This window comes from Phacochoerus africanus, chromosome 6, assembly GCF_016906955.1.
Source record: "Phacochoerus africanus isolate WHEZ1 chromosome 6, ROS_Pafr_v1, whole genome shotgun sequence".
NCBI lineage: Eukaryota > Metazoa > Chordata > Mammalia > Artiodactyla > Suidae > Phacochoerus > Phacochoerus africanus.
The window spans coordinates 92,846,238-92,865,802 of NC_062549.1; the positions used below are offsets into that span (position 1 = coordinate 92,846,238).

At 38.0% G+C, this 19,565-nt stretch overlaps 1 protein-coding gene across 3 annotated transcripts in view; it reads left to right on the forward strand.

Annotated features, from left to right (window-relative positions):
- The first annotated feature begins 5,859 nt into the window (after positions 1–5,859).
- Positions 5,860–19,565, forward strand: part of FCRL5 (Fc receptor like 5) — a 42,387-nt gene continuing 28,681 nt past the window's right edge. For all 3 annotated transcript variants that reach the window (XM_047784237.1, XM_047784238.1, XM_047784239.1), the window contains exons 1-5: positions 5,860–6,001; positions 14,247–14,267; positions 15,912–16,166; positions 17,308–17,562; positions 17,837–18,121. In XM_047784237.1, the coding sequence (XP_047640193.1) occupies positions 5,971–6,001; positions 14,247–14,267; positions 15,912–16,166; positions 17,308–17,562; positions 17,837–18,121 (847 nt within the window). In that variant the 5' untranslated portion in view covers positions 5,860–5,970. The remainder of the gene's footprint in view (positions 6,002–14,246; positions 14,268–15,911; positions 16,167–17,307; positions 17,563–17,836; positions 18,122–19,565) is intronic.

Here is a 19,565-nt window from a genome sequence, read left to right on the forward strand (position 1 = left end):
TTAATAACATACAGTATTTGTTTTCCTTTGTATAATTTATTTCACTAAGCATAATACCCTCTATGTCCATCCATGTCACTACAAATGGTAGAATTTTTTGATGGCTGAATTTTTTTTTTTTTGACTGAGGAGTATGTATACAATGGGATACTGTGAGTGTGTGTGTGTACACCATGTCTTCTTTATCCATTCATAGTTTGCTTCCATATCTTAGTGATTCCAAATTATGTTGCTATGAACATTGGGCTGCATGTGCTTTTTGGATTTTTTTAAGATATGTATTCAGGAGTGGAAATACTGAGTCATATGGTAATTCTATTTTTAGTTTTTTGAGGAACCTCTGTACTGTTTCCCATAGTGGTGCACAAATGTACATTTCCAGAACAGAATACTAGGGTTCCCTTTTCTCCATGTACTCACGAAAAACGTTATTTGTAGACATTTTGATGATAGCCATTCTAACACATATGAGGTGATACCTCACTGTGGTTTTGATTTGAGTTTCTCTGATGATTGAGTATCTTTTTATGTGCCTGTTGGCTATCTGTATGTCTTCTTTTAAAAAATGCCTATTCAGGAAGATCTTCCCATATTTTAATCTGATTGTTTTGTTCAGATATTGAGCTGTATGAGCTGTTTATACATTTTGACTATTAACCCTTTATCAATAGTATCATCTGCAAATATTTTCTCCCAGTCAGTATGTTGTCTTTTCATTTTGTTGATGGTGTTCTTTGCTGGGCAAAAGCTTTTAACTAGGTCCCATTTGTTTATTTTCCTTTTGCTTCTTTTGCTTCTTTTGCCTTAGGAGATTGAATCAAAAAATATTGCTACAATTTATTTCAAAGAGTGTTCTGCCTATGTTTTCTTCTAGAAGTTTTTTTAGGCCTTACATTTAGGTATTTAATCTGTTTTGTGTTTATTTTTCCTACGATGTGAGAAAATAGTCTAATTTCATTCTTTTACATGTTTAGTTTAATGTCTCAGCCCCATTTATTAATCTCACTCTCTTCCTTTTTGGGTTGATGACTTAAAAAAAAAAACTACCATACTTTATTACTTTATCTCTTTTTTTCTTTCTTCTTCTTCTTCTTTTTTTTTTTTTTTGTACTTACTACAGGATTGCTTCATGGTTAACTAGAAGACTTTTGTATAATCATTTATCATTATAACACTCTATTTCAAGTTGATAGCAACGTGTTTAATCCCTAAAACTCAATAATTTTTCTTTCCTCCTCACATTTTATTTTTTGATATCACACTTTGTATTCTTATATCTTGTGTGTCCCTTAACTAATAATTATAATCATAGTTCTTTTATACTATTTTTGCCTTTTAATCTTTATAACTTTACAAATGATTAAACCACTACTTTTACTATATATTTATCTTACCAGTGAGATATTTTCTTTTATGTTTTCTTGCTACTAATTAAACTTTCTTTTCCATTTAAATAAGTCCTTTTAATACTTCTCATGAGGTCAATTTAGTGGTGAAAACTCCTTTAGCTTTTCTTCTCTGTAATACTCTGTCTCTTTCAATTCTGGACGATAACTTCTCTGGATAGAGTATTATTGGTTGGTTTTTCATGTGAATAGCACTTTGACTATATCGTTCTACTCCCTTCTGGCCTATAAAACTTCTCCTGAGACATCTACTTATAGTCTAATGAGTGTTCCCTTGTACATAACAAAATGTTTTACTCTTGTTGCTTTTAATATCCTCTCTTTAAGTTTGATAGTTTTAATTATGCTGTGTCTTTGTGTAGGTCATTTTGGGTTCATCTTATTAAAACTCTGAGTTTCCTGGATCTCAGGAAGCCCTAGTGCAGATATATATACATCTCACATTTTTATCCATTCATCTATTTCTAATTGAAGTATAATATTACATAATTCACAGGCTACAAGGTTACAGGTTATAAGTTATAATACAATGATTCACAATGTAGACTCTATTTATAGTTATTATAAAATATGTACTGTATTCTCCATGTTGTATCTTTGTATCTTATACCTAATAGTTTGAACCTCTTAATTCCCTATGCCTGCTTTGCCCTTCCCCCTCTTTCCGCTCTCCATTAGTAACCAGTAGTTTGTTCTATCTGAGTCTACTTCTTTTTCTTTTGTTATATTTATTAGCTTCTTTTATTTTTTATATTCCATATATAAGTGATATCACACAGTATTTGTCTTTGTCTGACTTGTTTCACTAAGCATAATACCCCTCAAGTCCATTCTTATTGCAAATGGCAAACTTTCTTTATGGCTAAATAGTATTCCATTGTATATGTTTACACCATATCTATTTTATCTATTCATCTGTTGATGGACACTTAGGTTGCTTCCATATCTTGAATACTGCAAATAATGATGTTGTGAATATTGGGGTGCATGTATCTTTTCAAATTAGTGTTTTGGTCTTTTTCAAATATATACTCAGGAGTAGAATTGCCAGGTCACATGTAGTTTTTTGAGAAACTTCTATACTGTTTTCTACAGTGGCTAATCCAATTTAAATTCTACCAACAGTGTACAAGGGTTTCCTTTTCTCCACATTCTTACCAACATTTATTTGTGTTTGTGTGTGTGTGTGTGTTCTTTTTGATGATAGCCATTCTAACAGGTGCAAGGTGATATCTCGTGGTTTTGATTTACATTTCCCTGATGATTAAGAATGTTAAGGATTTTTTCATGTGCTTATTGGCCATCTGCCTTATTTTTTTTTGGAAAAAAATGTCTATATAAATTTCTACCCATTTTTTATTGAGGTTCTTTTTTGATGTTGAGTTGTATGAGCAGTTGTATAGCTATATATACATATATAGTCATATTATTTGCAAATGTTTCCCCCATTCAGTAGATTGTATTTTCATTTTGTCAATGGTTTCCTTTGCTGTGCAAAAGTCTCTAAGTTTAATGAGGTCTTTTTGATTATTTTTGCTTTTATTTCTTTTGTTTTAGGAGACAGATCCAAAAAAACATTGCTGTAATTTATTTCAAAGAGTGCTCTGCCTATCTTTTCCTCCAGGTGTTTTATGGCATCCAGTTTTACATTTAGGTCTTTAATCCATTTTGAGTTTATTTTTGTATATAGTATTAGAGAATATTCTAATTTCATTCCTTTACATGTAGCTGTCCAGTTTACCCAGAACCGCTTATTAAAAAAACTGTCTTTTCTCCATTGTATGTTCTTGCCTCCTTTGTCATAGATTAATTGATCATATTTTTGTGGGGTATTTCTGGAATCTCTATTCTGTTCCATTGATATGTGTGTCTGTTTTTGTATCAGTACCCTACTTGTTGGTTTGTTGTTTATTTGGCCACACCAATGGCACATGGAATTTCCCAAGCCAGAGATAGAAACCATGCCACAGCAACGACCCAAGCCATTGCAGTGACAACACTAGATCCTTAACCCACTGTGCCACAAGGGAACTCCTTATACTGTTTTAATTACTGTAGCTTTGTAGTATATTCTGAAGTCAGGGATCATAGTTTCTTCAGCTCTGTTCATCTTTCTCAAGATTGTTTTGGCTATTTGGGGTCTTTTGTGTTTCTATACAAATTTTAAAATTATTTGTTATAGTTCTATGAAAAATGCCATTGGTATTGCGACAGGAATTGCACTGAATCCATGCATTGCCTTAGGTTAGTATAGTCAGTTTAATGATATTAATTCTTCTAATCAAGAACTTGATATATCTTTTTGTTTATGTTGTCTTCAATTTCTTTCATCAGTGTCAGAATTTTCTGTGTACATGTTTTTTATTTCCTTAGGTAGGTTTATTCCTAGGTATATTATTTTTTACTGCAGTAATAAATTGGATTGCTTCTTTAATTTTCCTTCTGATAGCTTGTTGTTAGAATATAGAAGTGCAACAGATTTCTGTATATTAATTTTTGTATCCCAAAACTTTACCAAATCCATCGAGAAGCTCTAGTAGTTTTCTGGTGGCATCTTTAGGATTTTCTATGTATAGCATCAACAATCATATGCCAATAAAATTGACAACCTAGAAGAAATGGACAAATTCTTAAAAAGATGCAATCTCCTAAGACTGAACCAGGAAAAAGTAAAGAAATAGGAACAGATCAATTACCAGTAATAAGATTGAATCAGTAATTTAAAAATTCCCATCAAGCAAAAGTCCAGGACCAGATAGCTTCAAAGGTGAATTCTACCAAATATGTAGAGTTAACACCTATCTTTCTCAAGCTATTCAAAAAATTGCAGAGGAAGGAATACTTCCAAAGTCTTTCTATAAGACCAGCATCACTCTGATACCAAAACCAGACCAGGCAACAATAGCACAAAAAAAGAAAATTGCAAGGCTTGTGAAATAAAATTTATATTTTAAGGCAGGACAAGAAAAAATTACCAATGGGATATAAAAAGAATATATAAATCACCAATAAGAACAGGAAAAAATAATTTATTGCATAATTTACCAGGGAAGTGAAAATTAAAACCACAATGAAGTAATCCCAGCATAGTGACTAAAATTCACAAGATCATAATAGCAATATCCACAAGTATTTCACAGCAATGATAACTCTCACACACCGGTTGGTAAGGTGAGAATTAGCACAACCACTTTGGAAAATAACTTTGTAGTACCTTCTAAACTGAGTCTCCTAGGAGTTCCCTTGTGGTACAGTGGGTTAAGGATCTGGCATTATCCCCTCAGCAACTTGGGTTGGTGCTGTGACACTGACATGGGTTTGATCTCTGGCCCAGGAACTTTCACATGCCATGGGTGTGGCCAAAAAATAAAAATAAATAAACTGAACCTTCTAAACTAAACTGTATGAGCCAGGAATTCTACTCCCAATAATATACTCAACAGAAACGCAAGCCCACATGCACCAAGAGGCCTACACAAGAATATTTGAGGCAGAACTATTTATAATAGCTTCAAAAGCCAGTGAAAGCTCTTTGTTCCCTTTGAGGTCCTCCAGCTGGACTAAGATGGAGTAATGCCTATTTACTCTTCTATGCTTTTCTTGTCTTGGAGTGAAGTAGATAGGATGTAATATAATATACGTAAGGTGATCTGCATTTGTAGATATGAAATTAAACTTCCCATTAAGAAGACCAAAGTATGGACCCAGAAAGAAGGGTGGGGAAAATTATTTGAAAATCAGAAACTGGCATTCCTCCTGACAGCTAATGTCTTAGAGATCTTTGTGACCAGTATGCTAAGATGGAAAAATGACTTTTAAGAAGTTATAAAAGCAATTCACTTACATAGTAATTTTTTTAAAAAATTAAACAGTTTAGAAGGACATAAAATGAAATGTCTCCTTCCCATTCATAGTTCTTCAAATATAACCACTATTTTAGGTATACTTTCCAAGAAAAGATAAAGGATACCTATGTCACTTTATGCACACATGTACTCTATTTTTCACATCTACTCCAATGCGATAACACTACAAATACCAGTCTACTACTCACTTTTTTCTCTTCACATTAATCAAGACTGTCTCACCTTCTTATATTTGTAAGTTTACCTCATTCTCAATGTCTGCATTGTGTGTCATTGTATAAATAGAACATTCTGAAGAAGTGCTATATTCATTAGTTCTATTACATTATTTCCAGTGTTTTGGCGATTATGAATGATGCCACAATAAATATTGTTTTACAGCAAGTTTCACATACTTTCCTTAAGGTATTTTCCCAGCAATAGAAATGTGGGAGTAAGCTTATGTGCTTTTTTTAAAACCCTAACATTTATTTTTTCACTTTTATCTCAGGGCAGGAAACTTTGATCAGTAGTTAAAGATGGGTACTTCCACTTCCTTTTTTCTAATTCACTAATGCACCCTGCTCTTCGAAAAAACTATTTCTCAGACGTGCTCCTTGGGGCTCGTGGGACAGAGTACAACTGTCAGATCCAAACCAAACCTGCCATTCCTGAGAAGACCTCTCTTTTGGTCTCAGCCCTGGGCAGCCCAGGCCTTCATGCTGCTGTGGGTGTCACTGCTCGTCCTGGGTAAGTAGAACAGCTCATTGTGGGCCCTGGGTGGGCTTGGGGCAGCTCTCACTACCACAGAAAGATATCTCCTTCTTTTGCACACAGATATAAACCACAGCAGTGACTGGCAGATAACACGGGGAGGGGAGAGGAGGACAGGGACTCACAGGAGATAGTGGGGAAGGCAAGGGAGAAACCTCTGATACATGACATTTTTTCTCCCCCCTGCCCAGGTTTATTGAAGTATAACTGATGAATACAAATTGCATATATTTAAGATGTACAAAATTATTTCACCATATATATGATGAAATAATTAGCACAATCAGCTAGTTAACATTTCTCTTAGGTATACCACTTCACATAGTTACCTTTGTGTGTCTATATATGGAAAGAACAGTCTACATCAACCCTCTTAGCAAATGTCAAGCATACATTATTGTTAACTGTAGTCACCATTAGATATCTAGTACTTATTCAGCTTATAACTGAAAATTTGTTCCCTTTGACCAATATCTCCCCAGTTCCCCCTCATCCCACTCACTGCCTGGCAAATACCATTTTATTCTCTGATTTTGTGAGTTCAACTTTTTCAGATTCCACCTGTAAGTGAGATCATGCAGTGTTTGTCTTTCTCTGTCTGGCTTGTTTTACTTATCATAATGTTCTCAGGTTTATCCCTCTTGTCACAATGGCAGGATTTCTTTCTTTTTTAAAAAAAAACTGAGTAATATTTCATTGTATAGGTATATATATATATATATGTATAATATATTAATGGATAAAGAAAATGTGGTATATATGTATAGATTTTATATATGTAATACACATTTTAATATTCTTAACAATAGTGAACAATGGTTCTTCACCAATATTTTTTAACTTTCGTGTATATATGTGTGTGTGTGTGTGTGTGTGTGTGTGTGTATACACCACATTTTCTTTATCCATTAATCAGTTGACAGACACTTAGATTGTTTCCATATTTTTGGCTACTGTGAATAATACTGCAGTGAATATTGAAGTGCAGGAATCTTATTGAGATACTGATTGTATTTCCTTTGGTTATATACCCAGAAGTGGGATTTGCTGGATCATATGATAATTTTATTTTCAATTTTTTTAGGATGGTTTTGAGTATGGTTTCTGCATAATAACTGTGTAAATTTATATTCTTAGCAATAGTGAACAAAGGTTCTTCTCCAACACTTTTCTTTTGTCTGTTATCTTTTGATAACAGCCATTCTAACAGATGTGAGATGATAATTCATAGTGATTTTGATTTGCATTTTCCTAATGATTAGTAATGTTGAGCATTTTTTCATATACTTGTTGGACATTTTTATTCTTCCATTGAGAATATTTATTCATGTCCTTTACTGCTTTTCAATTTGTTTTTCACCGTTGATTTGTTAGAGTTCCTTATGTATTTTACATACTAACCCCTATTGTATACACGGTTTGCAAATATTTTTCCCATTCCGTAGTTTACCTCTTTATACTGTTGATTGTTTCCTTTGCTGTTCAGAAGTCTTTATTTTGATGTCGTCCCATTTGTTTTTGTTTTTGCTTTTTGTGCCTGTTCTTTGGGGGTCATACCCCCCAAAATCATGTCCCAGACCAATGCCAAAAAGCTTTCTCTCTCTGTTTTCTTATAGTAGTTTTGTGGTTTCAGGTCTTATATTTAAGTCATTAATCTACTTTGAGTTGATTTTTGTACATTGTGAAATATAGGGGTCCAATTTTATTTTATTTTTTAATGTGGTTATTCAGTTTTTGCCCCATGATTTGTGGAAGAGACTATCCTTTTTCTCTTGTGTGTTCTTGACACCTTTTTTTGAAGATCAGTTGACTGTAAATGTGTGAATTTATTTCTGGACTCTCTGTTCTGATCCATTGGTCTATATGTCTTTTTTTATGACAGTTTTGATTACTATAGCTTTGTAATATAGTATGAAGTCAGGATGTACTATGCCTCCAATTTTGTTCTTCTAGCTCAAGATAGTGTTGACTTTCAGGGGTCCTTTGTGTATCTACCAGTTTTTTTTTTCTTTGTGAGTACTATGAGACCTATATAAAACATAACAGTCGATTTAAGAAATTTGTTTCAATCATATATCAAAACTCTACATTTTTGTCCCCCATTTTATTATAGATACCACAATTTATGTGTTTGTATATTATATATACATTAACAAATTACTGAAGCTACAGTTATTTTTAATATGTTTGTCTTTTTAAAACTTTTTCACTAAAATTAAAAGTGATTGATGTACCATTATAAAGGATGCTATTGTCTGGATGTCTGTTTCCCCCCAAACTTCATATGTTTTGCCCCTTAAGATAACAGTATTAGGAGATGGCAGGGCCTTTGGGAGGTGATTATATCATGAGGGCAGAACTGTCATGAATGAGGTTAGTGACCCTTATAAAAGAGGGCAAAGGGAGTCCTCTCATGCCTTCTTCCATGTGAAGGTACAGTGAGAAGATGACTATCGAGGATGAAGTGGGCTCTGCCAGAGATGAGTCTACTCATGAGTCTACTTTGATATTGGACTTTCCAGGATCCAGAATAGTGAGAAATACATTTCTATTGTTTATAAGCTACCCAGTATAGCATTTTTATTATAGCAGACTGAATGGACTAAAACATAATATTTGAAAGGTTCTGAATTTGACTGTACAGATATTCTTCAATTCATGATGAAGTTGTGTCCTGATAAACTCATTATAAGTTGAAAATATGACATTTTCAACTCTAAAGTGCATTCAGTACACTTAACATACTGAATAGCATACATAGTTTAGACTAGCCTACCTTAAGTATGCTCAGAACACTTACATTAGCCTATAGCTGGACAAAATCGTCTAACACAAAGTGTGTTTTGTAATAACGTGTTAATATATCATGCAATTTATTGAGTGCTGTATTGAAAGTCAAAAATAGAGGCAGAATGGTCAGAGTTCCCGTCGTGGCGCAGTGGGAACGAATCCGACTAGGAACCATGAGGTGCGGGTTCAATTCCTGGCCTCTCTCAGTGGGTTAAGGATCCAGCGTTGCAGTGAGCTGTGGTGTAGGTCAAAGATGCGGCTCAGATCTGGCATTGCTGTGGCTGTGGCCTAAGCCTGTAGCTGTAGGTCCAATTTGACCCCTGCCTGCGAACCTCCATATGCTGTGGACATGGCCCTAAAAGGACAAAATTAAAAAAGAAAGCGAAAACATAGATGCAGAATGGTTGTAAGTATATCAGTTATTTTCCCCTGCGATCACGTGGCTGACTGGAAGCTGCAGCTCACTGCTTCTGCCCAGTATCATGAAAGAGCCCTGTACTGCATATTGCTGGGCCAGGCAAAAGATCAAAATTCAAAATTCAAAGTATGGTTTCTACTGAATATAGGTTATTTTTGCACCATCATAAAGCTGAAAAATCACAAGTCAAGCCATCTGTATATTAACCTTTACCACTGAGTTTATAATTTCATGTGTTTTCATGTTGCTAATTAGTGTCCTTTAATTTCACCTTGAAGAACTCCATTTATCTTTTCTTGTAAGACAGGTTTAGTGGTAGTTAGCTATCCCAGCTGTCGTTTGTTTTGAAAAGTCTTCATGGCTTTGTAATTTTTTTTTTTTTTTTTTTGCCTTTCAGGGCTGCACTTGTGGCATATGGAAGTTCCCAGGCTAGGGGATCAAATCAGAGCTATAGTTGCTGGCCTACACCACAACCACAGCAAAACCAGATCCTTAACCCAACTGAGTGAGGCCAGGGATCGAACCCACATCCTAGTTGGGTTCGTTAACCACTGAGCCACACAGGGAACTCCTACAGCTTCCTAATTTTTAAAGGACACCTTTGCTCCATGTAGTATTTGGTGTTGGCAGGTTTTGTTTTGTTTTTTTTTTTTACTTTCAGTATTTTAACTGTCCTACTCTCTACTGGCCTGCAATTTTTCTACTGAGAAATTCACTATACGTTGATTAGGATTCCTTTGTGTGTGATGAGTTGCTTTTCTCTTGCTGATTTCAAAACCCCTTGTCTTTTTAGCCTTTGAGAATCTGATTAGAATATGTCTTGGTCTAGATCTTTTGATGTTCAGCCTATGTAGGGTTCATAGGATGTTAATTTCCATCCGCAGATTTGGGAAGTTTTTCGTCATTATTTCTTTAAATAATCTTTCTTGTCTCTTTCTTTCTTTCTTTCTTTCTTTCTTTCTTTCTTTCTTTCTTTCTTTCTTTCTTTCTTTCTTTCTTTCTTTCTTTCTTTCATGTGTGGCTCTTTATTTGAACAGCCAATGATAAGTTTAGTATGGTGGCCTCTGTTCCACAGCACCTCTGCTGGGTCAATCAGAAACCCTTACCCCTGATTCTCTGTCTGACTTTTCCCTCCTGGCTGCTTCTACAATTTTTCTCTTCTTCATGGGTTTTTGCAGTTGAATTTGATGTGCCTTGGATGTGACTTTCTTTGCTTTTATCCTGTTTGTGATTTCTTTTCTGAGGGGGAGGTATCTTTATAGGGCTGCATGTGTGGCATATGGAAGTTCTCAGTCTAGGGATTGAATCAGCTGCAGCTGCCAGCCTACGCCAGCCACAGCAACCCCAGGTCTGAGCCGTGTCTGCAACCTACACCACAACTCACCGCAATGCTGGATCCTTAACCCACTGAGCAAGGTCAGGGATTGAACCTGCGTCTTCATGGATACTAGTTGGACTCGTTACCACTGAGCCACAATGGGAACTTCCTGTTTGCAATTTCTTGGGCTTCTGTGATCTGTGCATTGATAGCTTTCATCAATGAAGAGAATTTTCTTCATGTTGTGTCTGCCACCCTTTCCTTCCTGGGGCTTGAGTCACACATCTATCAGGCCAGTGCTGTCCCCCAGGCCGGAGGGGCTGCCTGAGCTGTGCTCAGCATTGCTTCTCCCTGTGCGTCACTTTAGAAAGTTCCTGTAGGAGTTCCCATGTGGCTCAGTGGAAATGAATCTGACTAGTATTCATGAGGACACAGGTTCAATCCCTGGCCTCGCTCAGTGAGCTAAGGATCTGGCATTGTTGTGGCTGTGGGGTAGGCCAGCGGCTACAACTCCAATTCGACCCCTAGCCTGGGAACCTCCATATGCTGTGGGTGCAGCCCTAAAAAACAACAACAACAACAACAACAAAAATCTCCTGTTGCCCTGGCCTCACATTCACTGCATTTTTCCTTTAGAGTGTCAATTTTGTCAAAAGCCTTTCCAGTAAATTGTCCATCTTGTATGTTCTCAAATTACTGTCTGGTTCTTCTTTGGAGTTTTCATATTTCTTTTACTCATGACCACATTTTCTTTTAAGTCCCTTAATTTTGGACAGTGGCTCTTTTTACTAACTTCAGACTCTCTGGTTGCCTATTTTGTCAGCCTGGGCCTTCCTTGCAGGCTACTTACTCCAACTTCCAGTTTGAGTGGATGCTGGGTGCATGGTAGTGCACTGCATCTCTCCTGTTTAAATAATCTTTCTGCTCTTATTCTCCACTCCTTCTGGGACTTTAGTAATGTGCATATTGTTTCATTTATTGCTGTTCCATAAAGCACCTAGGTCTTTTTCACTCTTTTTCATTTTGTTCCTCTAAATGGATCATTTCAAATGACCTGTCTTGGAATTTTCTGATTCTTTCTCCTGCATGATCACTTCTGCTACTGAAGGTGTCTATTGAATTTTTCAGTTTAGCCATTGTATTCTTTAGCTCCAAGATTTCCGTTTGGTTCTTTTTTGTTTTCTATTTTGTTGTTGTTGTTGTTAAGCTTCTTCTTTTATTTATGTATTGTTTGCCGATTCATTTAGTCATTTGTGTTTTCTTACAGTTTACTGAGCGTCTCTAAGATTATTATTTTGAATTGTCTGTCAAGTGGTTCATGGATCTTTAGGATGGGTTATTGGAGCTTTATTGGTTTCCTTCAATGTTGTCATATTTGCCTGACAAATATGATGTGTAGTTTTGCATTGGTATCTATGCCTTTAGAAAAGCAGACACCCCTTCTGGTATTTGCAGTTTGGGGCAGGTAAATACCTTCTCCTGCTCCTTCCATGGACTTACAGGACTGCTTCCAGGATTATGGTTGAGCAGGGCTGGAGCTGGATCTCATGGATGTTCCTGCATCTATTGCTATTGTTGTAGATGGCTGCCTATTATTGGCTTCTGTTGGGGTGGGGACACAGACTCAAGACCTCTTATTCTACCATCTTGCTCGTGTCATTCCCAGCACATGACACTCTAACTGTGCCTGTGGGTGTGTTTAAGTCTATCAGTTCATACATATAAACTTTTTTTTATTAAAGTCAAAAATATTAGAATAAAATATATTTATTCCTTTGTTCAACAAGTTATTTAGTAACATTAATACACAGCACTATGCTAGGTGCTGAGAATGATGGGAAGACATGGGAAGCACCATTTCTGTGCTCAGGATGCTCACGATATAGAAGTGCCTTCAACAAGTCCAAAGTACCAGAAATATCCGTGTAACAAGATCTCAGTTAAACAATTGTCCAGGTCAAGTTACCAATGATGGTAAAAGTGGACAACAAGCGATGCCAAATAGCTGGTAATGAGTTCATGAAGCAGAGAGAGTAGGAGGTGGAGGGGGCAGGGATGGAGTGAAGCACAAGATAAGAAAAAACGGATGTACAGATGGAAACTGCATAGAATATTCCAGAAATAGGAAGCACATCCTAGTGTGATACCAAAACAGAGGGGCAGGGTAGAGTAATGGCCAGGAGCATGTGCTTTGGGGTCAGACAAGATAGGTTCCAATAAATGGGTTAAAAACTCCATTCTGCCACTACTAGCCATTTAGCTTCTGTAAAGTGGGGATAATCGAAAAACGTTCCTCCTAAGGATACTGAAAAGATTACATGAAATAATACACATGAATATCTACCACATAGCATGCACTCAGAAAAATATTAGCTACTTATAAAACAATACAAAATCTATGGTGCCAAATACTTAGGAAATGGCAAATAATTGAAATACTGTTCAGGATATAACCCTTAAGTTTGGATGACTTTCCCATCAGCCCCATGTGGACAGGGATAATATTCCTCTTGCTCTCTGCTGGATTTCCATTGCCTTGTCCAGTTCTTACGTATAGTTGACATTTTAAAAATTTCTGTTGAGTGAATACATCATCAAATCTGTCCCTCATCTGGAATGTGTTTATACACTCAGTCTTGCCTCCTGTCTCTCCATTACCCCTTTCTCAAACCCATATCCTCCCACGTAGAGATACTTACTGACCTAGTATTTCATTTCATTACTCAATAAATCTTTATGAAATATCTCTTATGAGCCAGGCACCATTATAAATTCTGGAGGGTATATGGAGAACACGAGAAGTCTCTGCTTTGGACAGAGCTTCTATTCTCAAGAAGGGAAAGTAAACAAAGTTAACAAGCCAATGTGGTGATTTTGGATGAAGATTCTGGAGAAAATTAAATATTATCATATCTTGCCCTGCCTTCTTTCCAGGCTTTCTGCTTTACACCTAGTCTTACTGAAGTCTACCCACTGGCAGAGTTCTCCAGCTAAGTTACAAATTTTAAACTTGTCCATCTCCTATTTGAAACTTTTTCATGGCTCCCCATTGCTCTTAGGATGAAACCATAGCTACCTACCATCCATATCTTTGGCTCTGAATGCCTCTTTAATCTGATTTCTCTTAAACTTCCTACCTTCCAGAATCAGCAAACCCTGCAACTCCCAAATGCCAATGCTATTTCTTCACTTCTGTGCCCTTTTTGACTTGATTAGCACCCCGTCCTCTCTTGCCACACACAAACACCTTTTCCTGCTGATTCCTATGCTCTCACTCAGTTTTCACAATAGTCACTTCCCTCAGGTGTCTTTCATGGTCTACCCACCCTCTTTGCCACATACTCCCTCGTACACACAGATCCTACATACTGGGAAGGGTGGCCTTTCTGCCTTCAACATGCCCTGTGTGTGTTTCTATTATTTCACTTATACCTGAATTATAACTATATTCTTTTGCTTCAAGTTTCTGTTTACCCCACCAATTGACTTCTTGCTATTAGATACCATATTTTATTCATCTTAGAAGCCCAAGCACAATCGCTAGTGTATAGAGACATTTGATAAATAGCTATTGCATTTTTAAAAATAAATTTCAATGAAAGAAATAATAAATGGAATGGGGGGGAGGCACTACCTTTGGAAAGCTGAAGAATCCTTGCTTGGTGCTCATCTCTGGCTCTTCATATTTTTTACAGCTCCTGTCAGTGGACAATTTGGTGAGTTCTCCATTCTTATGCTCTTCAGCGTCCCTGGATAAGAGTGTCTTCCTAATAAATATCAAGTATTTGCAATGGTTGTCTGAGGGTCTCTAAGATCTCCTGTCCCTCTCACTGAGGCTGGCAGGGAGGTGAAGTGTCACCTCATCTACGGCATTGCCCAAGGGCCAGGATAGCTATGTGTCATCCTCTGACCTTCCCTGAAAGAAGCAGTAAATGTACAAGCAGCTTCTCAGCTTCACTAAGCCCTACTCCTATTCCTATTGCAAATGGATCCCAGATAACAAGACAGCACATCTTAGCTCCATTGCAAATGTGCAGGTCTTGGGATAAAACGTTCTCCAGTCAGCAAGCCCCCAAAACCCTGAAAACATCACAGTAGGAATGCCACATTCTCTACAGTTTTAAGAGTAAATTCCTCCAGGGGATGTGTGGAGAGCAGAAGAACATTCAAAAAGTAGGCCCTTAAAAGGAAGAAGTGCACAAAAAAATAGGAAATTAGAGGAGAAGACAAATTGTCTGTATCCCACATTTAAAAAAAATATTTAACATTTTAGTTGTGGTTTTTTTTGTTCTGGTTTTTTTTTTTTTTTTTTTGGCTGCACCCACAGCATATGGAAGTTTCCAGGGCTAGGGACTGAACCCGCACCAAAGCACTGACCCAAGCCAATGTAGTGATAACACTGGATCTTTAACCTGCTGCACCACAAGAGAACTCCTGTACCCCACATTTTTTGAGTTCTGACTCTTTTTTAATGGCCAAACCCACAGCATATGGAATTTCCTGGGCCAGGGATTGAATCTGAGACACAGCTGTGACCTATGTGGCAGCTGCAGCAACACTGAATTCTTTAACCCACCATGCCAGGCCGGGGTTCGAACCTGCACCTCTGCAGTGACCCGAGCCACTGCAGCCAGATTCTTAACCCACTGTGCCATGGCGGGAACTCCTAGTTCTGACTCTTAATTGCCATTATTTGAATCAGAGGGTATCTTGGATATTTGAGGACACAAGAAGAGCAAGAACTCTCTACAACCTTTCTTCTCTCCAAAATCATTTGTCCCAGGGTTTCATCTTTATCTGGATCACCTGTGGATTCTAGCCAATGACTTGTCCATTCCTTGCTCTACCACAGTTAGCTATGATGGGATTTTTCGGGCATCCTTTATAAGATGAAGGTGTTAGACAAGTTAATCTCTCAAGCTTTAGTCAGTGCCAAAATCTTAATATGGTTTATTCTTTTAAGGAAAGTGTAAGAGTGTGACTTTTAACAACTCCTTGGGACATTCATCTGAGTTTATGAACATGATGAAGTGGCAGGGTCGGGGGGTGGTGGTGACTTTTCCCAAGATCCAATTCCATAACAGACAAACCAGTCACATTTTTCCCATTGACATTGGGCAGTGGATCCTGCTGGCATCACCCTCTTGAAATAATTTTGTTCATTCCCATCCCCTCCACAACCACTTTCGACTGGGTGAGATGGGTGCTCTGATTGACACACAGCCCTGAGCAATCAGTGATCTTCCCAGAGGGATTTCTTAGGGATTCTCCAAAGCCAGGGCTCCTGTCTGTGCCTCACAAACCACTGTGATGTGGACTGCAGGCCACTCCACCTCAGATTCTTTCTCTTTCTTCCACAGCAACTGAACCAAAACCTGTCATTTCCCTTCATCCTCTATGGACCACCTTCTTCCAAGGAGAGACTGTGATGCTGACTTGCAACACATTTCACTTCCATGCACCAGAGAAAATAAAATTGTACCGTTGGTACCTTGAGGAAGAAATACAAAGTGAAACCCCAGGAAATACCCATGAGGTCCGCGAAACTGGAAAGTACAAATGCCAGGCCCAGGATTCACCCCCAAGTGATGCTGTGCACTTGCTCTTTTCTTCAGGTGGGAAGTGATTGAAAGAAAAAAGAAAACTTTAGAAATAATAAAGTTCCCCTGAACCCAGCCTATATTTATTAAATTAAAAGCTATAGAAATATATACCCAGGAATTTATACAGTTTACAAGTTGCTCAGGTAAAAGGAAATTTAAGAAGCAATTTATTTGAATACCTTCTGAATCTATGTATAGAGGATTTGTTAATATTTTATAGATAGGTAGGAGGGTAAATAGGGAAAGAGAGAGAGAGATTTCCATTTCTGTCCTAAAGCTACCTGTTTTGAATTTGAAGCAGTATCTTTCTAGTTATAAGGCTCTTTAATTTAGTGAACAAGTAAGCAGTATAGTAGCAAGGAGAAAAGATAATACTTATCCTCCTTGACCTGACAATTCCCCTCTTAAGAATTTACCTGCTGAAATAATCCTAAATGTATACTACCATAATTGAAGAACTTTAATGATCAAGAAAGGAAAACTCATTAAATAAATTACATTACTGCCACTGAAGAGAAACTCTGTGGTCACTGAAAACCAGATTAGGGGAATGATATTGATGACACAGAATGTTGGTAACAAGTAAGTGAAAAGCAAGTTATTAAATAGATAAATATTTTAATTTCATAAAAATAAATATATACACAAGACTCTCATGTACATACACATAGGAAAAAAAAAACTGGAAAATATAAGCCAAAATCTGGGTGGTGAGATGATAAGAGATTTTAATTTATATTTCTGCTTTCCAAATGTTCTCAAGCCATAGGTGTTCATTTTATTGTTATTATTTTTTTGTCTTTTTGCCTTTTCTAGGGCCGCTCCTGCAGCACATGGAGGTTCCCAGGCTTGGGGTCGAATCGGAGCTGTTGCTGCCGGCCTATGCCAGAGCCACAGCAACCCAGGATCTGAGCCACGTCTGCAACCTACACCACAGCTCACGGCAACGCCGGATCCTTAACCCACTGAGCAAGGCCATGGATCGAACCCGCAACCTCATGGTTCCTAGTTGGATTCATTAACCACTGCACCACGACAGGAACTCCTATGTGTTCATTTTAAAACCAGAAAAGAAGAAAATATAATTATTTTAAGAATGAAAAGAAAAGAGAAACAATTGGATTAAACAAACAATTGCTCTTGTTTCTTACAGCCAACCTGATACTGCAAGCACCGCCTTATGTGTTTGAAAAAGAATCTGTGGTCCTGAGATGCCAAGCAAAGGCAAACACAGAACTGAATGGCATGACACTGTACAAACATGGAGAAGTCTTGGGAGTCCCTAAAAAAACCTCTGAATTCCGTATTTATCAAGCAGGTCTGAAGGACAATGGTGAATATCGATGTACTGGACTTAAGAAAGACAGTGAAACTATTTCTTCAAATGCAGTCAAAATAGAAGTTCAAGGTAAAGCCTTCATTATTTTGTGAAATAGGTTAGTCCAAAGGAGGACCCCTTGAGATTGCAGAGGATAAAAAGGGAGGACTGAAATATCATTGAAGCTCAGGGTGCATTCCCACAAGGAACAGAGAAAGTACAACTGTGCTCTGGGCTGAAGGATGGCATCCTTCTGCCTGCTTTTATATGCTGTGCTTGCTGCTGCTGAGGATGAACTGTGGTTTTCTCCAGAACAGTTCCAAGTCTCATTGCTCTGGGGGGTTATTGTGATCCTTCTCTCTAGAACTGTTTCCAAGTCCCGTGCTGAAAGCCAGCTCCACCCAGCCCACCGAGGAGGGCACACTGACCCTGACCTGTGAGACCCAGCTCTCTTCACAGAGACCAGATGTCCAACTCCAGTTCCGATTCTTCAGAGATTACACATCCCCATGGTCATATTGGAGATCCTCCCCAGAACTTCAAATCTTCACCATACAGAGAGAAGACTCAGGGTCTTACAGGTGTGAGGCACAGACAGTGACCCCCCGTCTCCAGAAAAAGAGCCAGCAATTGCAGATAAATGTGCAAAGTGAGTGCCAGTGGATTCTGAATTTTGCCAAGCCTGGGGCTGGGAAGAGCTGGGCAGTGTGGCACATCAGTATGTGCCAGTGGTCCCTATGGAAAGGGCTTCTCATACCTGTAGGAATGGGAGCAGTATGAGAGAAGAAACCTCGATTCTGTGGACTCTTTAGAAAAGCTTAGAACCAGGAAAGTCCAAGAAAAGAGAGATGGGATTACTTTTTCTTTCAAAACCACAAGATACAAGTCTTTTTTTCCCTCTGAAGATTCTCTTCCTTGGCATTGTTTTTCCCCCCTGGTAGACCCATAGGTATAAACTGTGGGCTATGGCAGAGCCCTCTGACTAGGCTGGATGGTCTCTGCTCAACCAGATGGACAGAATCCTAGAATGCTAGATGCCTGGAGCAGAACACTTAAAAATAAGAACACCAAAGGACAAAAGCTTGGGAGTAGATAGTTCAACTTGCTGTCATTAAGGATGGCATTGTACTCACAACTGCTTTTCCTTAAGTCCCTGAGCCTATATAAGTCCTCAAGTATGACTGCTAACCAATGATCAAATGCCCCTTCTGATGAAATTTGACCTATCTCATAGAAAACATGTTTGAGTATTAGGAAGGATGCAGAATATGGGGTTCATGGTTTCCTGGGTGAAGAAGCAGTGACAGGGGTAGCATTCTCCATAAACTCACTCCAAAGCAAAAGAGAATATTCTATGATATTTTTCTTCTAAACTGCCTAGATTTTTATTAATATTTGTTGTCCAGTCACAGATGCTAGGTGTTTCTTATGTCCCTAGTTTAGACTGGAAGATTGAGAGAAAGTGGAGAGGGTGTTGCCCAACAGTGGCAACACAGTAATTTCTAGCATGGGATCTCTCCCAGCATAACCAGTGGAACCCCAACCTCAAGCCCTATGCCCTCTCTGTTCCCTTGTTCTTCAAGCCCCTAGGATGACTTAAAAAGTCACTGCTCCAAGCCAACCTCATAGTAAAACCACAATGAGCTGGAGCATGGAACACTTTCATCACAAGATTTTCTTATTTTTAGGAGGACTGTCATGGGTCTACCTTCTTTGAAAATCTAATTGACAGGCAGAGCTGTGAAGAATTCTTTTACTCCAAGCCAATGAGTGATTTCCAACTAAAAACCACAGCTATCCCAGCCTCAGAATTTGCACATCTGATGCCAAGTGTATGATCAAGACACTCGAGATGGCTGTTCTCTTGCTCTCTGTTCAAACTGTGCCTACTTTATGTATCCCTTGTGCACAGGACTAACCTACCTGTGTACTCACCCCAGGTCCCAGGTAGTGATAGCTTATCGAAGGGGCAGTGACAGTGAGGGGAGGCCCCTTGATGGCTTCCCTGGCAACCAGTGAGCCAACCTGACATAATTCCCACTATAACTGGCAATCTTTCTCCCACCCCACTGGGAGCAAAGACTGCCACCATG